General features: G+C 47.4%; 1 protein-coding gene and 1 pseudogene across 1 annotated transcript; one reads left to right on the top strand and one right to left on the bottom strand.

Moving 5' to 3' along the window:
- Window positions 1–978: 978 nt before the first annotated feature.
- Window positions 979–2295, bottom strand: LOC125530148 (aquaporin NIP3-2-like). Its single transcript, XM_048694549.2, has 3 exons — window positions 1589–2295; window positions 1407–1468; window positions 979–1274 (listed from the first exon to the last, which is right to left on the bottom strand). The coding sequence occupies exons 1-3, from the start codon at window positions 2216–2218 to the stop codon at window positions 1127–1129; spliced, it is 840 nt and encodes a 279-aa protein (XP_048550506.2). The 5' UTR covers window positions 2219–2295; the 3' UTR covers window positions 979–1126.
- Window positions 2296–2301: 6 nt separating this feature from the next.
- On the top strand, window positions 2302–9287 carry LOC147959876 (uncharacterized; annotated as a pseudogene).
- The last annotated feature ends 15792 nt before the right edge of the window (window positions 9288–25079 follow it).

Below are 25079 nucleotides of genomic sequence, written 5' to 3'. Positions count from 1 at the left end.
AACCACCACTTGACAACACAAGGATTACGATAAATGTCCTCCAAAAGCAACGTCTTCAAGAAGGAAACGGCGCTCAAGCGTCGCCGTTGCCTGCTCCAACCACTGAAGGCTAGATCATGGGCTTTCACCCTGGAGATGAAGTCTGAGCACGATCCAAGTAATGTCTTCAACAAGATAACGATGGAAACCATCGCCATTTCCAGGTATAACAGACCAGGGTCACACCTAGTCACACATAGGATTTTCACCCCGGAGCTTGAGACCGGGTACCTGAGAAGCACCACCAACGAAGTCATCTTGTGTTGTCGCTTCCACTTTCCACTATTCTAGCAGCATTGCACACGCGATAAGGCCACTGACAAAGGTGAAAGGTCATCGGCATCGCCAAAATCCCTTGGGACGCTCTGGCAGCACCGCAACATCCTCACAAGCGGCAGCCGGTGATAGATCTATATCAGACGACACCACCATACGCCGTCTCTTACTTTGACGCCCTCACAAGTAGTGTAAGTTCACATCACGTCATCCGTGAGTCCGAGCGGAGGACCGCCTCACGGGTACACAGATGGCTACGATGGCACTGGCAAATCTCAGATCACGGGATCACGGCTTTTGAAAAATAGATGTATCTAGAACTAAAAATATGTCTAGATATATGCATTTCTGCGACATGTAATTTTGGACGAAGGGAGTACCATCTCTCCCAGCGACAAGTAATCCTGGACGAACGGGAGAGCAAGCGGCTGAGGGAATGGATAAGGAGAGGTGAGATGCGAAAGTTTTCTCAGATCTGATGTGGAATCGAGTTTGCTCCAAGATTTGTGCTGCGAGATCTGGCGGCTATAAGGAGCAGTTCGCTGGGAAAATGTTCCCGGGAAATGTCAGCCAGATTGCCGAAATGGAATATTTCGTGCGTGCGGCCGGCCTGCAGAGTGCAGACACAATCTTTGCTACTGGGGACAAAAAAGATCCATCTATCAGCTATGCACTGATCACTCTTTACCTTGTTTAGTTGCATGAATCAGCAAATTCACAATTTCTATTTTTCTTTTAGAAATTTTAGACCTAGCAGCATTCTCTGGTAGAGTTTTTCATCCTAACGTGCAAGCATTGATGGACCGGTGCATCAGTGCTTGAGCGCAATGTAAGCCCCGGTCCCGGCGATGGCTCCGAGCGGCGGCGCCACCATGTAGACCCAGATCTTGGTGTACGTCCCGGTGGCGATGGCCGTCCCCAGCGTCCTCGCCGGATTCATGGACGCTCCCGTTGACTCCCTGCTCAAAGTCACATACACGCATGCATTATGTCAGATACATACGTAATTTATTATAGTACTAGCTACGTAAAATCAGTTGGAGTACAGATTCATTTAACCGTGGATGGATGGATTGATTGATTTCACTTACGCAGAGATAAGGGCGTTCATCATGATTGCTGCCCCGGCTGCCACTGCTATCAGCTCCTTCACCTGAAGAAAAGAAACAATGGCCCATAACGTCCAATTCATCATTAAGCTGGTGGACAAAAGGCAAGACCATAGTGCATATAACTGAGCAAATGAGATCGATGAGCAAGGAGATGTTATTACCGCCTTGGGATCGGTGGCGTGGGCGACGATTACGAAGAGGAGGACAAAGGTGGTGAGGAACTCGACCAAGAAGGTCCCCGCGGTGCCGAGCGTGGGCACGGTGGCCACAATGGCGCCGGGGTTCGCCGGGTGGTAGACCGCCTTGGCCACGAAGGACGCGGCGATGGCGCCTAGGAACTGCGCGGCCATGTAGGGCGCGAGGTGGGCGCGCGGGAGGTAGCCGTACACGGCCATGGAGACGCTTATCGCCGGGTTCAGGTGGGCCCCGGAGATGTGGACCAGCGACGCCACGAGCACCGTCACGGCCAGCCCCGCCGTCGCCGCCACGCCCAGCAGGCCCAGGGCGCCGTCGTGGGTCGCGTTCATGATCAGCGCCGACAGCAGGACGAAGAGGAGCAAGAACGTCCCCAGCAGCTCCGCCAGCACCTTCTTCACGAGGAGCACCGCCGCCCTTTCGGCGCCGAGGGTCGCGTGGCCGCCGGGGGATGGCTTGGCCATCTCGTCGTGCAGCGGCACGATCTTGAAGGAAGGCGAGTTTCGAGGCGCCCTCCTGTCGGTGTCGTCGCCCACGCCGCGGGCAGCAGGGATGCTCAGAGAAACATCCATGGTCACGCTCCTGCTCAACTCCATCCTCTGGTTAGTGATTAGTAATTGTACCAACACAACACAGACTATCTATCTATATACCTGATCGAGCGAAGGGCTTAAACTGGATGGATCGAGGTGAGTTCCAATGATGCTTGGGGAGGTGTATATATATGCAACAGAAGCAGAGAAGGCAGGCCTGGGTTAATTTGCGTTTTGGCGGGCACGGCATGCATTGTGGATCATTGTCCTTGTCCATACAAAAAGGTACACATCCGATTAGCTGCAAACCACTGGCCGATGAGCCTATGATTGATCCATCGACGACACATGAGAAAGTGAGAATATGCGCTGAAGCAATGTCCTTGTCGATGTCTGGCGTGTTCATTCCCGTTTTACTTGGTCAGACATTCCATAGGCATCTTCTTGCTCCTCACGACCAGGTCGACCGCCTTGACGTCTGAATTCTCTCATGTTTCGTTTCTGATGATGGGAGGAGGGTTTAGGGGAGGCCATATGTTGGAACCAGGGAATGTTCTCAGTTCCTCTAAAATTTATATGCCAAACATTCCCTTGAATAAGGAGCAGAGAGAATGACGGACACATTTTATTTGACTGTTACCTGGCTGTACTTACTTGAAAACTATATTAGCTAAAGTGTGGCTGCCATAAAAAAAAGCGTGACCAACCGAATGAATGTACGTCACGATCGAGTGCGGCAAGCTCAGGCTGATCGACAAGATATAAGACAGTGATATGTTCAGCCATGGTTCAAATGATGTATTTGTTGGAAATATGAATAATTTACCATATGATTTAAATCCACGTAAATAGTAGATGAAACATGACTATATAGTAAAGATGAAACAAGTCATGCAATCTAACAGAGAGAAGACAAATAACATCTCAAGATGTGAAATAGAACAGAACATATCTAGAACAGATACTAGAAGAAGAAACTCTGGCAGGATCTTGAACAGAACAAACACGAACGTGTACTGAGTTGCTGCAGTAGCATTGACGTTGGCGTTGGTGTTGACGCTGTCGCCCATGTCATCAAAGAGGTTGTCGACGTTGGTGAAAAAGTCATTGTTGGGGAAGTGGTCGTCGGGTCTTTGGCGTCAGTGATGAAGAGGTCAATAGTCGTGCAGAGCATTCCTAAAAATCTTATCATCTTTCTCCCATACAAGACTCAAAGAGGTCGAGTTTCGAAGGCCTACTGTCCCGACCTGTGGAGCACACCGCAAGCCCGTATGGAGAAAATTTAGACAACAGCTCGGCTCATTCCCGCAACTCGCGGCGCGCACGTCGTGACGAGGCGAGGCGAGGCGTGATGAAGCAGGCGGCGGCGGAGGAGCACGTTGTATGTCTCTCTTCTTCTCATGCTCATACATGTGAGGAAACAACCTCCCTTATAAGAAGGTCCAACTTTTACTTTTTTTTCAGTAACCAATCCAACTTTTACTATGTAGTATTAGAGTATATATTCGGTTTGTATATTTGGTAGTTCAAGTTGTAATCTATCTCTACTATCCTTGGCCCCCAAGTTTTGTATCTTATATAAACAGTCCTTCGAGGCCCTAATACATATTCAGAATTCAATAATCTTCATGGTATCCGTCGCCTAGGTTATCTCCTCGACATGGCCTCTCCGCCGGCCCCTGTAACACCCCGGATGTAACTTTCCCAATTTGTACTCCAACTCTTGCCGTTTCCGGCGTTAAGTTATTTTATTTTCTCGGATTCGGGTCTTTGTCTCCGTGTGTTGTTGTCATTGTCATGCATCTCATATCATGTCATCATGTGCATTGCAATTGCATACGTGTTCATCTCATGCATTCGAGCATTTTCCCCGTTGTCCGTTTTGCATTCCGGCGCTTCGTTCTCCTCCGGTGGTCATTTCTAGCTTTCTTTCGTGTGTGGGGATTAAACATTTCCGGGTTGGACCGAGACTTGCCAAGCGGCCTTGGTTTACTACCGGTAGACCGCCTGTCAAGTTTCGTATCATTTGGACTTCGTTTGATACTCCAACGGTTAACCGAGGGACCGAAAAGGCCTCGTGTGTGTTGCAGCCCAACACCCCTCCAATTTGGCCCAAAACCCACCTAAGCCTTCTCCATCATCTATATCGTTCGATCACGATCGCGTGGCCGAAAACCGCACCTCATTTGGACTCTCCTAGCTCCTCCTACCTATAAAACTAGGTCTTCCCCGAAATTCGCGGATCATTCTACCCCTAACCTAGCTCCCCACCTCTTCAGCACGCCAGACATGTCCGCCGCCGCGTCGGACACCGCCTCGAGCCAATAGGACGCCGCCATCTGTCCCGCGCCGGCTCTCTCTCTCCTTCGGCCCGGCGAGCCCGCGGAGGGCCCGCCTGAGCCGCCTACCGGGCCGCGCGCGCCGCGCCCCTCCTCCGCCGGCGCCGCCCAGCCGTCCGCCGCCGCCGTCCCGGTCCGCCACGCCGCCTCGTCGTCGGTAGGTCGCCGCCCCGAGCCGCCGCCTCGCGCGCCGCCGCAGGAGGTCGCCGGTGACGTCCCCAACTCCAGCCGACCCTCCTCTCCGGCGAGTTCGTCGCCATCTTCAACTCCGGCGAGGGATCCGGTCAACCTCGGGATCCGTGCCGCGAAACCCTAGATCCGAAGGTGGTTTTTTTTCACTAAGTACCCGGTTTTTCCTGATCCAAGTGCTCCTGTTCATAGCCTTGTATCTCCGCATCCGTAACTCCGTTTTTGGCATATAGCATATCAAAATGTTCATCTCAGAGAGTACATCATTTCATTCCATTACATCATTTTCATTTGAGTTCATCTTGATGCCCGAAATGCTGTTAGAAGAGGGCTATTTGAGATAATCGTCAGATCTGCTGCTCCATTTAGCTTTTTGTCATTTTTGCCATGATTAATGTGTGCATGATATGCCCCTGAGTTCTACATATGTTTTGTTAAGGGTTTTGTCATCTTTCCAGAGGTGCAACCCATGTATTTTTGTGATGTGTGTGGTGACTAGCACAAGCTTGCAAAGTGGTGCACTTGCTAATTCTGTTTTCAGGGACTTAGCAATTTCACTAAGTCCTTGATCTGTTTATCTCATATGGCCATATGTTCATGTTGTTTCCTAGCGATCTGTGCCTCTTTTGAGGATGATCAGTAAGGATGTTTTGTTAATATGGTAGTGCTTTATCCATCCATGTCTTTGTTTGCAATTATGGAGCACCCTAGCTTGAGTCAATCGAGCTCTACTTTTGCTACTTTGTGAATCTGGGCAGATTGTCAACTTGTTTGCAATTTTGCCGATGATGTTGTAGTTGATCCGTGCATGCTATGCTATTGTTCTTGCCATGTCTGGCTTGAATTTTGTGTATTCTTGATGGGTGTATGCGTAGCTTATCATGATTTGCACCGTAGTGAGTGCATCGAGCTCGTAAACATGCCAACTTGAGTTATGTTTCAGCATGTGCCAGTTTTTCACCAAGTCTGTGATCTGATTATGTTTTTGCCATGTTCACATGCTTATAATTGTATTTTCTGGTCCTTTTTGGCTCAAGGTCACTAAGGGACTTTTGTTAAGCTCTTTGAGTATCTCCATGCCATGCTTTACTTTGCCATGTTCAGGTCCTGCAGCATGTAGTTTTGTTGCTCCGAAGAGAGCTACCTGATCTGAAATTCCAGACAAGTGTTAATTTCACTAAGTCTGAAACCTGTTTTCCATATGCATTTTTGCCATGCTTGTTTGAACCTGTTAATGGATAATTTGGCCGTAGCTCAGTGCTAGACTTTTGTTAAGCATCTTGATTGCATCCCTGCCATGTATTTTGTTGTCATGTTTGGATGCTGTAGCATGTTCATGCCTTTGCATTTAGATGACTACTTGCTGTAAATCGCAGACCGGTGTCATATTTGAATCGCTTGCCATTTTCAAACCGTAACTCCGATTCCGGTGTTCTTTATATCGTTTTCAAGCGATTTCATCTAATCTTTTCAGTGGCACACTTGGATTTCCAAGTTGAGGCCAGGTTCATGCATTTCCTGTCACATCTTGCATTTGCATCCCGCATCGCATCCCGCATAGCATATCATCTTTGCATCATTTTGTTTGTTCATTGCACGTGGTTGATTGTGTCCTTGTTGCTTGTTTGTCTTGTTTGGGTAGAGCCGGGAGACGAGTTCGCTAACGAGGAGCCCGTTGAGTTTGCTTTCGAGGATCCAGTCAACTCTGACAACTGTGCAGGCAAGATGATCATACCCTCGAAATCACTACTATCTTTGCTATGCTAGTTTGCTCGCTCTTTTGCTATGCCAAAGCTACGATGCCTACCACTTGCTTTCAAGCCTCCCAAATTGCCATGTCAAACCTCTAACCCACCATGTCCTAGCAAACCGTTGATTGGCTATGTTACCGCTTTGCTCAGCCCCTCTTATAGCGTTGCTAGTTGCAGGTGAAGATTGGAGGCCGTTCCTTGTTGGAACATTTATTTACTTGTTGGGATATCATTATATTATCTTGTTATCTTAATGCATCTATATACTTGGTAAAGGGTGGAAGGCTCGGCCTCTCGCCTAGTGTTTTGTTCCACTCTTGCCGCCCTAGTTTCCGTCATATCGGTGTTATGTTCTCGGATTTTGCATTCCTTACGCGGTTGGGTTATAATGGGAACCCCTGATAGTTCGCCTTGATTAAAGCTTTTCCAGCAATGCCCAACCTTGGTTTTACCATTTGCCACCTAGCCTCTTTTTCCCTTGGGTTTCCGGAGCCCAAGGGTCATCTTATTTAACCCCCCCGGGCCAGTGCTCCTCTGAGTGTTGGTCCGAACTGAGCTGCCTGCGGGGCCACCTTGGGGAAACTTGAGGGTTGGTTTTACTCGTAGCTAGTCTCATCTGAGTGTGCCCTGAGAACGAGATATGTGCAGCTCCTATCGGGATTTGTCGGCACATTCGGGCGATGTTGCTGGTCTTGTTTTAACCTGTCGAAGTGTCTTGAAGAACCGAGATACCGAGTCTGATCGGAACGTCTTGGGAGGAGGTCTATTCCTTCGTTGACCGTGAGAGCTTGTCATGAGCTAAGTTGGGACTCCCCTGCAGGGATTTGAACTTTCGAAAGCCGTGCCCGCGGTTATGGGCAGATGGGAATTTGTTAATGTCCGGTTGTAGATAACTTGAACCTTAACTTAATTAAAATGAATCAACTGAGTGTGTTACCGTGATGGCCTCTTCTCGGCGGAGTCCGGGAAGTGGACACGGTGTTGGAGTAATGCTTGCGCAGGTTGTTCTCTAGTTTTCTCGCTCGCGCTTTGCCTCCTCTTCTCGCTCTCTTTTGCGAATAAGTTAGCCACCATATTTTGCTAGTCGCTTGCTGCAGCTCCTCATATTTTATCTTGCCTTACCTATAAGCTTAAATAGTCTTGATCGCGAGGGTGCGAGATTGCTGAGTCCCTGTGGCTCACAGATTACTATTACACCAGATGTAGGGCCCGATGATTCTGCTCCAGGAGACGCGCTCGAGCTCAAGTGGGAGTTCGACGAGGACTCTCAACGTTACTATGTTTCCTTTCCTGATGATCAGTAGTGGTTCCCAGTTGGGGGTGATTGGGACCGTGTCGCAATGTTGGGTTCTCTTTTATTTTGGCGCCATAGTCGGGCCATGAGTGTTTGGTTGATGTAATGTTATTTATGTACTTGATTGACGTGGCGAGTGTAAGCCAACTATGTTATCTCCCCTTTATGATTTATATTACATGGGATGTTGTGAAGATTGCCTAACTTGCGACATATGCCTTCAATGCGATTATGCCTCTAAGTCGTGCCTCGACACGTGGGAGATATAGTCGCATCGAGGGTGTTACACCCCTCCACCTCTCCCAGCGCGGCCTCTCTTTACCGCGGCTGAATTCAACGCCGCTAGATCGCCATTCGTCTTTTCTTCCTCCTCCAACCCTAGTTCTCTTACCCACCACCAATACACCCTTCCGCCACCACAAATCTCTCTAGCAGATACAATTGCCGATGTTGCGCCGTTCATACCCATCTCGCTTGATCTCGCTGCCCACAATTACTACCACTGGCGCCATCTCTTCCATATCCACCTTGGTCGCTGCGGTCTACACCACCATATACATCCATCCTCTGTCCTGCAGCCTGCCAATCCTCGTTGGGTGAAGGACGATCTCACGATCATCCAATGGATTTATACTCGAATCTCAACCGAGCTCTTCAATCTTGTCTCCAACGACGACGCCACCGCAGCCGAGCTTTGGGCCTCTCTTCAACAGTTGTTTCAAGACAACTCCGATGCCTACATCAACGCTCTACACACCGAGCTCCGCACCATCACCCAAGGAGACTCCCCGGTCACCGTCTTCTGCCATCGGATCAAGTCGATCGGTGATGAACTCTGGCAACTTGGTGATCACGTCGACGACTGCGTCCTCATAAACGCTCTTCTCGTCGGCCTCGGTGAGTAGTTTTAGAAACAGGTGGCCTTCATCCCCATGTTGCGGCCCTACCCTTCCTTCGGCGAGGTCCGCTCTCTCCTTCAGCTCGAGGCTCAGAACCAAGCTCGCAAGGCCACTCGCCCGCAAGTGTTTCACGCCACCACCAAGTCTTTGGCGCCAGCTCCATCCACTCCGTCGCCGGCACCTGCCCAGCCGCCTCCAGGCTGGCGCCCGAGCCCTAACTACCGCGGGAAGAATCCCGTCTATCGGCCGCCCTAGCCTCGCTCCGCCAGCTCTTCAGCGTCATCATCATCGTCTACACCGGCATCTACTCCACTGACATGGCTCCCGCAGCAAGATCCCTGGACCGGTCTGGTTCAGGCATGGCCCACGCCTTGGTCTGCTCCGTCTCCTTACGGCGCTCCTCCAGCATACACGGGATCCTGGAGCCCGGGACATCGTCCTGCCACCGGCTCTCCTGGTCTCCTCGGACCCCGACCGCCGGCTCACGTCTACACTGCCACCACTACACCGACCCCGCCCGGCGCCCCCGTGCTTCCGCCCGGCTACGCCCTGGTTCCCTATGCGCCCGGTGCTCCTTCGGCCCCGTCACCGTATGCATACGGTCGGCATGCACCAATGAACGTGCCTGCCCCCTCTCCTTCGACAACGTCGCCAAGCTAGGATCAGGCTGCCTTCATCGCTGCCATGAACAATTTCACCCTCAACAATGAAGGTACGGATTGGATTTTCGATTCTGGTGCATCCACGCATATGTCTTCAAATATGAATTTTTTGTCAGCTTGTTTTCCTTCTTCTTTTTCTTCCATTACCATCGGTGATGGTTCCACTATTCCTGTCTCTTGCACTGGTGACTCTTACATCCCCTATTCTTCTAACAATTTTCTTTTACGTAATATTCTTGTAGTCTCATCTTTAATTACTAATCTTATCTCCGTTCGTCAGTTTACCATCGATAATCAAGTTATTCTTGCCTTTGACCCCTTTGGTTTATCTGTGAAGGATCTGAAAACGGGGGAGGTTCTAGCTCGGTACAATAGCACAGGCGATCTTTATCCTCTTCATGGCGCCCGCACTTCCACTCCTCGCGCCATGCTTGCATCAGTTTATCTATGGCATCGTCGGCTTGGTCATCCTAATAAAGCTACACTATCATCATTATTACAGGAATTTTGTATCCCTAGTTCTAGTGTCTCTCATGATTCCTCTCTTTGTAATGCCTGTCAATGTGGCAAACATGTTAGATTACCTTTTGGTACCTCCTCTACTATTAGTACTTTTCCTTTTGAATTACTACATTGTGATCTATGGACCTCTCCAATTCCTAGTGTTTCTGGTTATAAATACTATCTTGTAATTCTTGATGATTATTCCCATTATGTTTGGACCTTTCCTCTCCGAGCCAAGTCCGACGTACACCCAATTTTTCTCAATTTTCGTCAATATGTTCTAACCCAGTTTGGTCTTCCAATACGCTTTATTCAATGTGACAATGGACGTGAATTTGATAATACTCGCAATCGCACTTTCTTTCTTTCTCACGGCATACTCCTTTGCTTTTCTTGCCCCTATACATCCCCTCAAAATGGTAAAGCAGAACGCTCTCTTCGCTCCATCAATGATATTCTTCGCACCTTGCTTATTCAAGCTTCTCTTCCTCCCCGTTTTTGGGTTGAAGCACTACGTACTGCCACACTTCTTCTAAATATTAGACCAACCAAAACATGTCCTCTCTACACTCCTTTTCAATCCCTCTTTCTTTCACATCCTGACTATCTCTCTCTCCGCGTTTTTGGTTGTCTCTGTTTTCCCAACATCACTTCTACGACCTCTCATAAAATAGAACCTCGATCTTTACCCTGCATCTATCTTGGTCTCTCCGATGATCATAAAGGCTCTCGCTGCTTCGATCCCTCATCCAGTCATGTCATTATTTCCCATCACGTCGTCTTTGACGAACACACTTTTCCCTACGCTGCCACAAAAACATCACCTACGCACCAACCATCCCCTGTTCGTTCTTCATCTTCTCTCCTCCCTCGTCTAGCTCCTACCTCTATTGCCGCGGAGCAACAGCCACCACAGCAGCGTCCCATAACTCCACAGCAGCCTTCCGCGCCGCCCACTCCTCCTTCACCACAGCCTTCCGAGCCCCCCACTCCTCCCCTGATGGCAGCTACCTCTCCTCCCACGCCTCTCTCCCCTGTTGTCACTTCTCCTTCTTCCTCTTCTTCCTCCACACCGCCTCTTCCGTCCAATGTTCCTATAATACCTACGGCCAATGATCATGCCATGTGCACTCATGGTAAGCGTGGCTTTCACCTCCCTACACGACATCTTAATCTCACGGCCATTCCCACTGTCTCCCCTATTCCTACCTCTTATAAACGTGCTCTTCTCGATCCTCTCTGGCATTCTGCTATGCGTGATGAGTTTCATGCTCTTCAGCAAAATAACACCCGGACTCTCGTTCCCAAACCACCCGGTGTCAATGTTGTTTCCGGCAAATGGGTTTTCCGTCACAAATTTCATGTTGATGGTACTCTTGCTCGTTATAAAGCTCGTTGGGTATGTCATAGGTTTTCTCAGCAACACGGTGTTGATTTTGATGAGACATTTTCTCCGGTTGTAAAACCTAGTACCATTTGTGTTGTTCTCAGTCTTGCTGTCTCCTCCTCTTGGCCAATTCATCAATTAGATGTTAAAAATGCTTTCCTACATGGCACTCTCAATGAAACTGTCTATTGTCAACAACCTTCGGGTTTTGAGAATTCCTCTTCTCCTGATTTTGTTTGTCTTCTTCATAAATCTCTGTACGGTCTTAAACAAGCTCCTCGTGCTTGGTTTCATCGCTTCACCACCTTTATTCACACATTAGGTTTTACCTCATCTAAATCCGATTCATCTCTCTTTATTTTTCGTTCCTCCTCTCATACTGCATATCTTCTCCTCTATGTTGATGATATAATTCTCACTGCCTCTTCTGATTCTTTTTTACAACATATTATCTCTTCTCTTAATCGTGAATTTTCCATGACTGATCTTGGTCCTCTTCATCACTTTCTTGGGATCACTGTCTCCCGCACTTCATCTACACTCTTTCTCTCTCAACGCCAGTACCTTCTTGACTTGCTCTCTCGTGCGGGGATGACTGACTGTCAACCCTGTCATACACCGGTCGACGTTGGTACCAAGTTGTCGGCCGACGGTGAACCTTTTTCTGACCCTACCCTATATCGCAGTATCACTGGTGCTCTCCAATATGCCACTCTCACTCGTCCTGATATATCTTATTCTGTTCAACAAGCGTGCTTATATATGCATGATCCCCGTGTTCCTCATTATTCTCATGTCAAGAGAATACTTCGGTATCTCAAAGGTACTATTGATCATGGTCTTCTTCTTAACTCTTCCTCTCCAACAAGCTTGACAGTTTATTCTGATGCAGACTGTGCGGGTTGTCCAGATACTCGACGATCTACATCTGGCTTTTGTGTTTATTTGGGTGACAATCTTGTTTCTTGGTCTTCTAAAAGGCAGGTTACAGTTTCCAGATCTTCTACAGAAGCTGAATATAGGTCTGTTGCTCATTCTGTGGCCGAGGCGGTGTGGCTCCGTCAGCTTCTGGTTGAGCTCCATCGACCAATCGAGCGTGCAACTATTGTTTATTATGACAATATTTCTGCAGTCTACATGGCGTCCAATCATGTTCAGCATCGCTGCACCAAACACATCGAGATTGATATTCATTTTGTTTGTGAAAAAGTGGCTCTTGGCGAGGTCTGTGTGCTTCATGTTCCTACCACTGCGCAATTTGCTGATATTTCACCAAGGGGCTCCCCACTGCAGCATTCACTGGCATTTGGTCCAGTCTCAACATCGTTACACCTGATGTTGACACTGCGGGGGGGGGGGGTATTAGAGTATATATTCGGTTTGTATATTTGGTAGTTCAAGTTGTAATCTATCTCTACTATCCTTGGCCCCCAAGTTTTGTATCTTATATAAACAGCCCTTTGAGGCCCTAATACATATTCAGAATTCAATAATCTTCATGTAGGAGTAAGCAGTATGAGACTAAACTTTAGTCCTATCTCTTGTCTTGCATGAATGGGCTAAGTGAGCCTCTAGGATTTATTAGGAATTCTAAAAATAAAAATTGGGCTGGCCCAATATAGACTGAATTCCAACATTACTAATGGTAATGAAGAACTCCTCCCTCACCGGCAATGTATGCAAGGTGTTGACGTATAAATGCATACCTCACCTTTTCTACCAACTTGAGATTTTGAGTGAACTGATTGATGAGTGCAGTTCTATATGGTATCAAAACCAAAAGGTCTTAAATTCAAGATCCGACTATTGCAATTTTAAATTAAGAAATTGTAGCTCACTTTTGGTCTATGTTTAGACCTAAGAAAGCCACACATGAGGGGAGTGTTGACGTATAAATGCATAGTCCATCTTTCTTCATCAACTTGAGCTTTTGGGTGAGGTGATCAGTGCATACAATTCTACACAAGGTGCTAAGACGCACCTCAATGTCGTAAGATAAGATTACCTTAAAAAGTGCTTACTCCAATGATCACATCGTCAATATGCCTGTCAGGGCGCAGCTAACCAGATATAGATCAACATCTTTTACCTTTTTCTCCATGTACGGCATGTGTTTGCTTTTTAGTGATCAATCATTTGTTTACTGACTCGCATCGGTACAACAGAATTCACTAATGTTGTGAAAAGAACTAGTCGACATGTGTTGGGAAGAACAGAACAAGTGTGAGCAGAGCATTAGAGCGTGATATGCTTAGAGCAACTCTAACAGACCCCGCAAAACGCCCGACCCGCAAAAATTCCGGCGAGTATGCGGGTTCGTCCTAATTTTTCGACCAGAATAAAGCCCGCATACTCGCCCGGCCCGTAATTTTTTTTGCCGCAGCCCGCAAACCGCATGCCCCGAACACTATAACTACGGTTCGGCGACTAGTTTACGGGTCCAAACCCTATCCCCCGCCGTCGCGAGCCATCTGATTCCCCTTTCCTCTCTCCACATTTCTCGCCGTCGGCGTGTTGGAAATATGCCCTAGAGGCAATAATAAAATGGTTATTATTGTATTTCCTTGTTCATGATAATTGTCTATTGTTCATGCTATAATTGTATTAACCGGAAACCGTAATACATGTGTGAATACATAGACCACAACATGTCCCTAGTAAGCCTCTAGTTGACTAGCTCGTTGATCAATAGATGGTCATGGTTTCCTGACCATGGACATTGGATGTCATTGATAATGGGATCACATCATTAGGAGAATGATGTGATGGACAAGACCCAATCCTAAGCCTAACACAAGATCGTATAGTTCGTCTACTAAAGCTTTTCTAATGTCAAGTATCATTTCCTTAGACCATGAGATTGTGCAACTCCCGGATACCATAGGAATGCTTTGGGTGTACCAAACGCCACAACGTAACTGGGTGGCTATAAAGGTGCACTACGGGTATCTCCGAAAGTGTCTGTTGGGTTGGCACAAATCGAGACTGAGATTTGTCACTCCGTGTAAACGGAGAGGTATCTCTGGGCCCACTCGGTAGTACATCATCATAATGTGCACAATGTGACCAAGGAGTTGATCACGGGATGATGTGTTACGGAACAAGCAAAGAGACTTGCCGGTAACGAGATTGAACAAGGTATCGGGATACCGACGATCGAATCTCGGGCAAGTACTATATCGGTAGACAAAGGGAATTGTATACGGGATTGATTGAATCCTCGACATCGTGGTTCATCCGATTAGATCATCGTGGAGCATGTGGGAGCCAACATGGGTATCCAGATCCCGCTGTTGGTTATTGGCCGGAGAGTTGTCTCGGTCATGTCTACGTGTCTCCCGAACCCGTAGGGTCTACACACTTAAGGTTCGGTGACGCTAGAGTTGTAGAGATATTAGTAAGCGGTTAACCGAAAGTTGTTCGGAGTCCCGGATGAGATCCCGGACGTCACGAGGAGTTCCGGAATGGTCCGGAGGTAAAGATATATATATATATATATATATATATAGGAAGTCCAGTTTCGGTCACCGGGAGAGTTTCGAGGTCACCGGTATTGTACCGGGACCACCGGAAGGGTCCCGGGGGTCCACCGGGTGGGGCCACCTGTCCTGGAGGGCCCCATGGGCTGAAGTGACATGGGAACTAGCCCCTGGTGGGCTGGTGCGCCCCCCTTGGGCCTCCCTTGCGCCTAGGGTTGGAAACCCTAAAGGGGTGGGGGCGCCTCCACCTGGCTTGGGGGCCAAGCCACCCCCTAGGCCGCCGCCCCTCCCATTAGATGGGATCTCTAGGGGCCAGCGCCCCCCCCCCAGGGCCCCTATATATAGTGGAGGAGAGGGAGGGCAGCAGGACCCTAAGCCCTGGCGCCTCCCTCCCTCCCGTGGCACCTCTTCCTCCCCGCTTGCGCTTGGCGAAGCCCTGCCTGGATCCCGCTACTTCCACCACCACGCCGTCGTGCTGCTGGATCTCCATCAACTTTTCCTCCCTCCTTGCTGGATCAAGAAGGAGGAGATGTCTCCGCTCCGTACGTGTGTTGAACGCGGAGGTGCGGTCCGTTTGGCGCTAGATCATCGGTGATTTGGATCACGACGAGTACGACTCCATCAACCCCGTTCTCTTGAACGCTTCCGCTTAGCGATCTACAAGGGTATGTAGATGCACTCCTCTCCCTCTCGTTGCTAGATGACTCCATGGATTGATCTTGGTGATGCGTAGAAAATTTTAAATTTCTTCTACGATCCCCAACAGTGGTATCAGAGCCAGGTTTATGCGTAGATTCTATGCACGAGTAGAACACAAAGCAGTTGTGGGCGATGATTTGTTCAATTTGCTTTCCGTTACTAGTCTTATCTTGATCCGGCGGCATTGTGGGATGAAGCGGCCCGGACCGACCTTACACGTACGCTTACGTGAGACAGGTTCCACCGACTGACATGCACTTGATGCATAAGGTGGCTGGCGGGTGTCTGTCTCTCCCACTTTAGTCAGATCGGATTCGATGAAAAGGGTCCTTATGAATGGTAAATAGCAATTGGCATATCACCGTTGTGGTTTTGCGTAGGTAAGAAACGTTCTTGGTAGAAACCCATAGCAGCCACGTAAAACATGCAACAACAATTAGAGGACGTCTAACTTGTTTTTGCAGGGTATGCTATGTGATGTGATATGGCCAAAAGGATGTGATGAATGATATATGTGATGTATGAGATTGATCATGTTCTTGTAATAGGAATCACGACTTGCATGTCGATGAGTATGACAACCGGCAGGAGCCATAGGAGTTGTCTTAATTTATTTTATGACCTGCGTGTCAATGAAAACGCCATGTAATTACTTTACTTTATTGCTAACCGTTAGCCATAGTAGTAGAAGTAATAGTTGGCGAGGCAACTTCATGAAGACACGATGATGGAGATCATGGTGTCATGCCGGTGACGATGGTGTTCATGCCGCACCTCGAAGATGGAGATCAAAGGCGCAAGATGATATTGGCCATATCATGTCACTTTATGATTTGCATGTGATGTTTGTCATGTTTACATCTTATTTGCTTAGAATGACGGTAGCATAAATAAGATGACCCCTCGCAATAATTTCAAGAAAGTGTTCCCCCTAACTGTGCACCGTTGCTAAGGTCCGTTGTTCCGAAGCACCATGTGATGATCGGGTGTGATAGGTTCTAACGTTTGCATACAACGGGTGTAAGCCAGATTTACACACGCAATACACTTAGGTTAACTTGACGAGCCTAGCATGTACAGACATGGCCTCGGAACACGGAAGACCGAAAGGTCAAACATGACTCGTATAGTGGATACGATCAACATGAAGATGTTCACCGATGATGACTAGTCCGTCTCACGTGATGATCGAACACGGCCTAGTTGACTCGGATCATGTATCACTTAGATGACTAGAGGGATGTCTATCTAAGTGGGAGTTCATTAAATAATTTGATTAGATGAACTTAATTATCATGAACATAGTCAAAAGGTCTTTGCAAATTATGTCGTAGCTCACGCTTTGGTTCTACTGTTTAGATATGTTCCTAGAGAAAATTTAGTCGAGAGTTGACAGTAGCAATTATGCGGACTGGGTCCATGAACTAAGGATTGTCCTCATTGCTGCACAGAAGGGTTATGTCCTTAATGCACCGCTCAGTGTGTTGAACCTCTAGCGTCGTCAGTAGATGTTGGGAAACATCTGACATACATGTTTTGATGACTACGTGATAGTTCAGTGCGTAATACTAACGGTTTAGAATTGTGGCACCAAAGAAGTTTTTGAAACGTCACAGAACATATGAGATGTTCCAAAGACTGAAATTGGATTTTTAGACTAGTGCCCACGTCAAGAGGTATGAGACCTCTGACAAGTTTCTTAAGCCTGCAAACTAAGGGAGAAAAGCTCAATCATTGAGCATGTGCTCAGATTGTCTGAGTACTACAATCGCTTGAATCGAGTGGGAGTTAATCTTCCAGATGAGATAGTGATGGTTCTTCATAGTCACTGCCACCAAGCTATTGGAGCTTCGTGATGAACTATAACATATCAGGGATAGACATGATGATCCTTGAGCAACTCGTGATGTTTGACACCACGAAAGTAGAAATCAAGTAGGAGCATCAATTGTTGATGGTTAAACCACTAGTTTCAAGAAGGGCAAGGGAAAGAAGGGATACTTCATGAAACGGCAAATCATTTGCTTCTCTAGTGAAGAAACCCAAGGTTGAACCCAAACCCGAGACTAAGTGCTTCTATAATGAGGAGAACGGTCACTGAATCAGAACTACCCTAGATACTCGGTAGATGAGAAGGCTGACAAGGTCGACAGAAGTATTTTGGATATACGTCATATTATTGTGTACTTTACTAGTACTCCTAGTAGCACCAGGGTAATAAATACCGGTTCGGTTGCTAAGCGTTAGTAACTCGAAATAAAAGGCTGTGGAGACTAGCTAAAGGTGAGATGACGATATGTGTTGGAAGTGTTTCCAAGGTTGATGTGATCAAACATCGCATGCTCCCTCTACCATCGGGATTGGTGTTAAACCGAAATAATTGTTATTTGGTGTTTGCGTTGAGCATAGACATGATTGGATTATGTTTATCGCCATATGGTTATTCATTTAAGGAGAATAATGGTTACTCTGTTTATTTGAATAATACCTTCAATGGTCTTGCACCTAAAATGAATGGTTTATTGAATCTCGATCGTAGTGATACACATGTTCATGCCAAAAGATATAAGATAGTAATGATAGTACCACGTACTTGTGGCACTGCCATTTGAGTCATGTTGGTATAAAATGCATGAAGAAGCTCCATGTTGACGGATCTTTGGACTCACTCGTTTTTGAAAAGATTGAGACATGCGAACCATGTCTATTGGTAGATGTGCATGAAGAAACTCCATGCAGATGGATCGTTTGGACTCACTTGATTTTGAATCACTTGAGACATGCAAATCATACCACATGGGCAAGATGACTGAAAGGCCTCATTTTTAGTAAGATGGAACAAGAAAGCAACTTGTTGGAAGTAATACATTTTGATGTGTGCAGTCCAATGAGTGCTGAGGCATGCAGTGGATATCGTTATGCTCTTACTTCACAGATGATTTGAGTAGATACTGAGTATATTTACTTGATGAAACACAAGTCTGAATTATTGAAAGGTTTAAGTAATTTCAGAGTGAAGTTGAAGATCGTCGTGACAAGATGATAAAATGTCTATGATATGATCATAGAGATGAATACCTGAGTTACGAGTTTGGCACACAATTAAGACATTGTGGAAATTGTTTCACAACTAATACCGCCTGGACCACCATAGTGTGATGGTGTGTCCGAACATCATAACTGCACCTTATTGGATATGGTGCATACCATGATGTATCTTATCGAATTACCACTATCGTTCATGGGTTAGGCATTAGAGACAACCGCACTCACTTTAAATAGGGCACCACACAATTCTGTTGAGGCGACACCGTATGAACTATGGTTTAGAGAAACCTAAGCTGTCGTTTCTTAAAAGTTTGGGGCTGGGATGCTTATGTGAAAAAGTTTCAGGCTGATAAGCTCGAACCCAAAGCGGATAAATGCATCTTCATAGAATACCCAAAAATAGTTGGGTATACCTCCTATTTCAGATCCGAAAGCAAAACTGATTGTTTCTAGAAACAGGTCCTTTCTCGAGGAAAAGTTTCTCTCGAAAGAATTGAGTGGGAGGATGGTGGAGACTTGATGAGGTTATTGAACTGTCACTTCAACTAGTGTGTAGCAGGGCACAGGAAGTTGTTCCTGTGGCAACTACACCAATTGAAGTGGAAGCTTATGATAGTGATCATGAAACTTCGGATCAAGTCACTACCAAACCTCATAGGTCGACAAGGATGCATACTACTTCAGAGTGGTATGCAATCATGTCTTGGAAGTCATGTTGCTAGACAACAATGAACCTACGAGCTATGGAGAAGTGATGGTAGGCCCAGATTCCGAAGAATGGCTCGAGGCCATAAAATCCGAGAGAGGATCCATGTATAAAAGAAAGTATAGACTTTTAAAGAACCACTTGATGGTCGTAAGGCTGTTGGGTGTAGATGGATTTTAAAAGGAAGATAGACAATGATGGTAAGTGTCACCATTAAGAAAGCTCAACTTGTCGTTAAGATGTTTCCCGACAAGTTCAAGGAGTTGACTACGATGAGACTTTCTCACTCGTAGCGATGCTAAGAGTCTGTTGGAATTATGTTAGCAGTTACCGCATTATTTATGAAATCTTGCAGATAGGATGTAAAAAAACATTGTTTCCTCGACATTTTTCTTGAGGAAAGGTTGTATGTGATACAACCAGAAGTTTTTGTCAATCCTGAAAGATGCTGACAAGTATGCAAAGCTCCAGCAATCCTTCTAAGGACTGGAGTAAGCATCTCGGAGTTGGAATGTACGCTTTGATGAGATGATCAAAGATTTTGGGTTTATACAAAGTTTATGAGAAACTTGTATTTCCAAAGAAGTGAGTGGGAGCACTATAGAATTTTTGATGAGTATATGTTGTTAACATATTGTTGATCTGAAATGATGTAGAATTTCTGGAAAGCATGCAGGGTTATTTGAAAAGTGTTTTTCAATGGAAAACCTGGATTAAGCTACTTGAACATTGAGCATCAAGATCTATAAGGATAGATCAAAAACGCTTAATATTACTTTCAAATGAATACATAGCGTGACAAGATTTTGAAGGAGTTCAAAATAGATCAGCAAAGAAGGAGTTCTTAGCTGTGTTACAAGGTGTGAATATTGAGTAAGACTCAAGACCTGACCAAGGCAGAAGAGAGAGAAAGGACGAAGGTCGTCCCCTATGCTTTAGACGTAGGCTCTACAGTAAGCTATGCTGTGTACCGCACCTGAAGTGTGCCTTGCCATGAGTCAGTCAAGGGGTACAAGAGTGATCCAGGAATGGATCACACGACAGCGGTCGAACTTATCCGTAGTAACTAGTGGACTAAGGAATTTTCTCGATTATGGAGGTGGTAAAAGAGTTCGTCGTAAAGCGTAACGTCGATGCAAACTTTGACACTAATCCGGATGACTCTGAATAGTAAACCGGATTCGTATAGTAGAACAGTTATTTGGAATAGCTCCAAGTAGTGCGTGGTATCTGCATCTACAAGATGACATAGAGATTTGTAAAGCACACATGAATCTGAAAAGTTCAGACTCATTGACTAATAAACCTCTCTAACAAGCAAGATATGAACAAACCCCATGGGTGTTGGATTCATTGCAATCACATAGTGATGTGAACTAGATTATTGACTCTAGTGCAAGTGAGAGACTGTTGGAAATATGCCCTAGAGGCAATAATAAAATGGTTATTATTGTATTTCCTTGTTCATGATAATTGTCTATTGTTCATGCTATAATTGTATTAACCGGAAACCGTAATACATGTGTGAATACATAGACCACAACATGTCCCTAGTAAGCCTCTAGTTAACTAGCTCGTTGATCAATAGATGGTCATGGTTTCCTGACCATGGACATTGGATGTCATTGATAACGGGATCACATCATTAGGAGAATGATGTGATGGACAAGACCCAATCCTAAGCCTAGCACAAGATCATATAGTTCGTCTGCTAAAGCTTTTCTAATGTCAAGTATCATTTCCTTAGATCATGAGATTGTGCAACTCCTGGATACCGTAGGAATGCTTTGGGTGTACCAAACGCCACAACGTAACTGGGTGGCTATAAAGGTGCACTACGGGTATCTCCGAAAGTGTCTGTTGGGTTGGCACGAATCGAGACTGAGATTTGTCACTCCGTGTAAACGGAGAGGTATCTCTGGGCCCACTCGGTAGTACATCATCATAATGTGCACAATGTGACCAAGGAGTTGATCACGGGATGATGTGTTACAGAACGAGTAAAGAGACTTGCCGGTAACGAGATTGAACAAGGTATCGGGATACCGACGATCGAATCTCGGGCAAGTACTATACCGGTAGACAAAGGGAATTGTATACGGGATTGATTGAATCCTCGACATCGTGGTTCATCCGATGAGATCATCGTGGAGCATGTGGGAGCCAACATGGGTATCCAGATCCCGCTGTTGGTTATTGGCCGGAGAGTTGTCTCGATCATGTCTACGTGTCTCCCGAACCCGTAGGGTCTACACACTTAAGGTTCGGTGACGCTAGAGTTGTAGAGATATTAGTAAGCGGTTAACCGAAAGTTGTTCGGAGTCCCGGATGAGATCCCGAACGTCACGAGGAGTTCCGGAACGGTCCGGAGGTAAAGATATATATAGGAAGTCCAGCTTCGGCCACCGGGAGAGTTTCGGGGTCACCGGTATTGTACCGGGACCACCGGAAGGGTCCCGGGGGTCCACCGGGTGGGGCCACCTGTCCCGGAGGGCCCCATGGGCAGAAGTGACGTGGGAACCAGCCCCTGGTGGGCTGGTGCGCCCCCCTTGGGCCTCCCTTGAGCCTAGGGTTGGAAACCCTAAAGGGGTGGGGGTGCCTCCACCTGGCTTGGGGGCCAAGCCACCCCCTAGGCCGCCGCCCCTCCCATTAGATGGGATCTCTAGGGGCCGCCCCCCCAGGGCCCCTATATATAGTGGAGGAGAGGGAGGGCAGCAGGACCCTAAGCCCTGGCGCCTCCCTCCCTCCCGTGACACCTCTTCCTCCTCGCTTGCGCTTGGCAAAGCCCTGCCGGGATCCCGCTACTTCCACTACCACGCCGTCGTGCTGCTGGATCTCCATCAACTTCTCCTCCCCCCTTGCTGGATCAAGAAGGAGGAGACGTCTCCACTCCGTACGTGTGTTGAACGCGGAGGTGCCGTCTGTTTGGCGCTAGGATCATCGGTGATTTGGATCACGACGAGTACGACTCCATCAACCCTGTTCTCTTGAACGCTTCTGCTTAGCGATCTACAAGGGTATGCAGATGCACTCCTCTCCCTCTCGTTGCTAGATGACTCTATAGATTGATCTTGGTGATGCGTAGAAAATTTTAAATTTCTGCTATGATCCCCAACACGGCGACCATCCGCCCCGCCTCCAGCCGCTATGTGGGGCTGAATGTGGAGCTCCGGACGTGGCTCCGGCCATAGATCCGGCGGCGAGAGGGACCCGGAGCGCGAGCGGCGCGTCCGATCGGACGGCGCGAGGAAGCGCGGAGCCGGCGAGCTTCGACCGTCGCGAGACGGAGGAGTACGACCGTCGGCGCGCGTCCTTATCCTCCACGAGGTCTTCCTACGCCGGATCCTCCTCGTCCTCCGACGCGGGCTTTCTCCCCGTGAAGTGGGAGTGGTCGGAGGACGAGGAGGAGCCGGCGCCGTTCGCCTTCGTCCCCGTGAAGGAGGAGCCCGAGGAGCCCGCTCCGCTCGGCCGCCACGGAGTCGTCGGGCCCGAGCCGCGAACGTCGACGCCGTTGCGGCCGCCATCGCCGAGCGGAGCATGCGCGAGGAGGCGGAGCGCCAGCGCTACGCCGAGCAGCTCGAAGACCTCGAGTGGCGGCAAGCGGTCGCCGCCAACGTTGCTGCCAACGAGAAGGTCGAGGAGTGGCGCCGCATCCACGCGGAGCAGGCGGCGAAGTACATCGACCTGTGCAGCTCCGGCGAGGAGGATTGAGTGTCGCTCGGCCTCCACGGTGTCGTCCATTTTGCCGTGAACTCGCCGCCGTCAGATCCGACCCCCTCTAGTACTAGTTAACGTAGCATGTAGCATGATCTATGCTTAATTTGTTGATCATGTAGTATGTATGAACTTTGTAGTATGCGATGTGAAGAACTATGTTTGTGTAACTTCTCTCGCAAAAGTGTTTTTTCAAATTATGCAGTTTTTGATACGGGTTCTACTCGGCCGCGCTAGTTTTCGACCCGTAAACGCGATCTTCGTGAAATCGCAAACGCGTTTTGTGGGTTGAATTTTTGCAGGGTCTGCTAGAGTTGCTCTTAGCCGGTATTTGAGTGGTGAGTGGTAAATTCAATAAGGACACTTAATAAGACATTCTATCTATAAAACTTGCCACAATAATTACTACTGTAATTATAACCTGTTGTAGTAATAAACATGAGAAGCGTTTTTCTCGTGACGAGGCGAAGCTCGCACCGAGGGTTTGCTGGTCCGCTGCTGGCATTCCTTGTCCCAGGACGGTGCATGTGTGGTGTCGTCGCTACTATTCTTCTCTCTGTTGCAAGCGCTTGGCCTTCAAGGTTCTAGGTCAACAGTTGATTTGTTTGTCTCTGTTCCATCGGCTTGATCGGAGGAACATGTCATTCAAGGTCTGCGTTGGTGGATTGTTCTAGTTTCTAGAGGTTTGTTCATTTGGGCAAGAAGCAATGAAACTCTTGGCTTGGAACCGTCGCGGTCTTGGGAATGCCCCGACGGCTTTGCTTGCGCCCAACGAAGATGCAATCTCGATATGTTTAGGGAGGAGATTAAAGATGGAACAGAGGTTTGTTTGCCTGAGCAATGGTAGAAAAGGAGTCTTGTTACTTTTCTGGAAAAACTATGTCAAAGTTCAACGATTAGCTCTTGATCCTATGTTCATTGATGTTAAAATTGAGGAAATAATAATAGTGTTTAGCGCTTGACAGGGATGTCCGGGGAATTTCGTTGGGAGAACAAGCACCTGACATGGAACCGTATGAGACAGCTAAACCAAAATCTTGATCTCCCATGGATTTTTAGGTGACCCTGATGAAATATAGTTCTTGGACAAGAAAGAAGGCGGGAATCCACGTTCATCTCAGTATATGCAAGCCTTCTAAAGCGCTATTGATGATTGCGAGCTACATGACATGGGGTTTATTGGGGATCCCTTCACATGGCATAGATGGCGAATTAGAGAGAGGTTGGATAGGGGATTTGTTAATGACGCATGGACGACACTCTTGCCCAATGCCGCATTGGAAAATATGGAGTACAACCATTCTGATCATTGACCCTTATGTGTAAATACTGAGATGAACGTGGATTCCCGCCTTCTTTATTGTCCAAGCCTCCGAAGGGTTTGGATGCCAGAAAATTACCACATCATCCGCAAAGAGAGAGATGCTCGAAGCGGCAAGGTGTGTGGTGAGGAGCCGAAGGACTCCAACCTGGACTGCGTGCTGGAGAAGGGAGTTGAGCACGTCGATCACCATGGTGAATATCATGGGGAAAGAGGATTTCCCTGCTGTAAGCCACATGCGTGGGGGATAGTGGCACAGGGTGACCATTGACGAGCACCCTAATCAATGTTGTGGAGAGTAGGATTGAAACACACTTGCACCAGAAATTGTCGAATCCAAGGAGTTTGAGAGTCTCTAGGAGGAAGGGCCAGGATACCAAGTTGAAGGCGTGGGCGATGTCTAACTTGAGGAGCACTCTCGGAGCCTTGTGTTTATGGAGAAGCTTGGTCGTCAGCTGAACCAACAAAAAATTATCATGGACGTTGCGGCCCACGATGAAAGTACTCTTGTTCGAGGAAACGATCTAGCTAGGCACAAGGTGGAGTGGGTGCTTACTTTTATAGAAAAGTCCACCAAATTGTATTTGTGTTGCAAGTGAACATCAAGTAGTTGAAAGCAAGGTTAAAAGACTGTCACCTAGCGCCTAAGCGTGCCTAAGTGCCGCCTTTTCCAATAGAGATTGACAGCAAGTAAGCAAATTTCAGAAATGTAAATTTTAACATATACTCTTGCTTGTTAAATTTCATAGATTTAAGCAAGTAGGAATATTTTCTCTTGTGCATGTGCATGCTCGTAGCCTCATACTAGATGATAAAGTGGCAACTAGCTAATACCCGATTACCAATTTATTTGCTAGGTAGGAGTGGAGTGGCTGAACTGTACATAATGATGAAATACGTTCAAGACATCTGCATTCCAGTAGATAAACATG

Source organism: Triticum urartu, chromosome 7A, assembly GCF_056163025.1.
Source record: "Triticum urartu cultivar PI428250 chromosome 7A, HENAU_Tu73, whole genome shotgun sequence".
In the NCBI taxonomy this organism is placed as follows: Eukaryota; Viridiplantae; Streptophyta; class Magnoliopsida; order Poales; family Poaceae; genus Triticum; species Triticum urartu.
The sequence above is the reverse complement of the archived record's forward strand: the minus strand, read 5'-3'. Positions and strand labels throughout refer to the sequence as shown.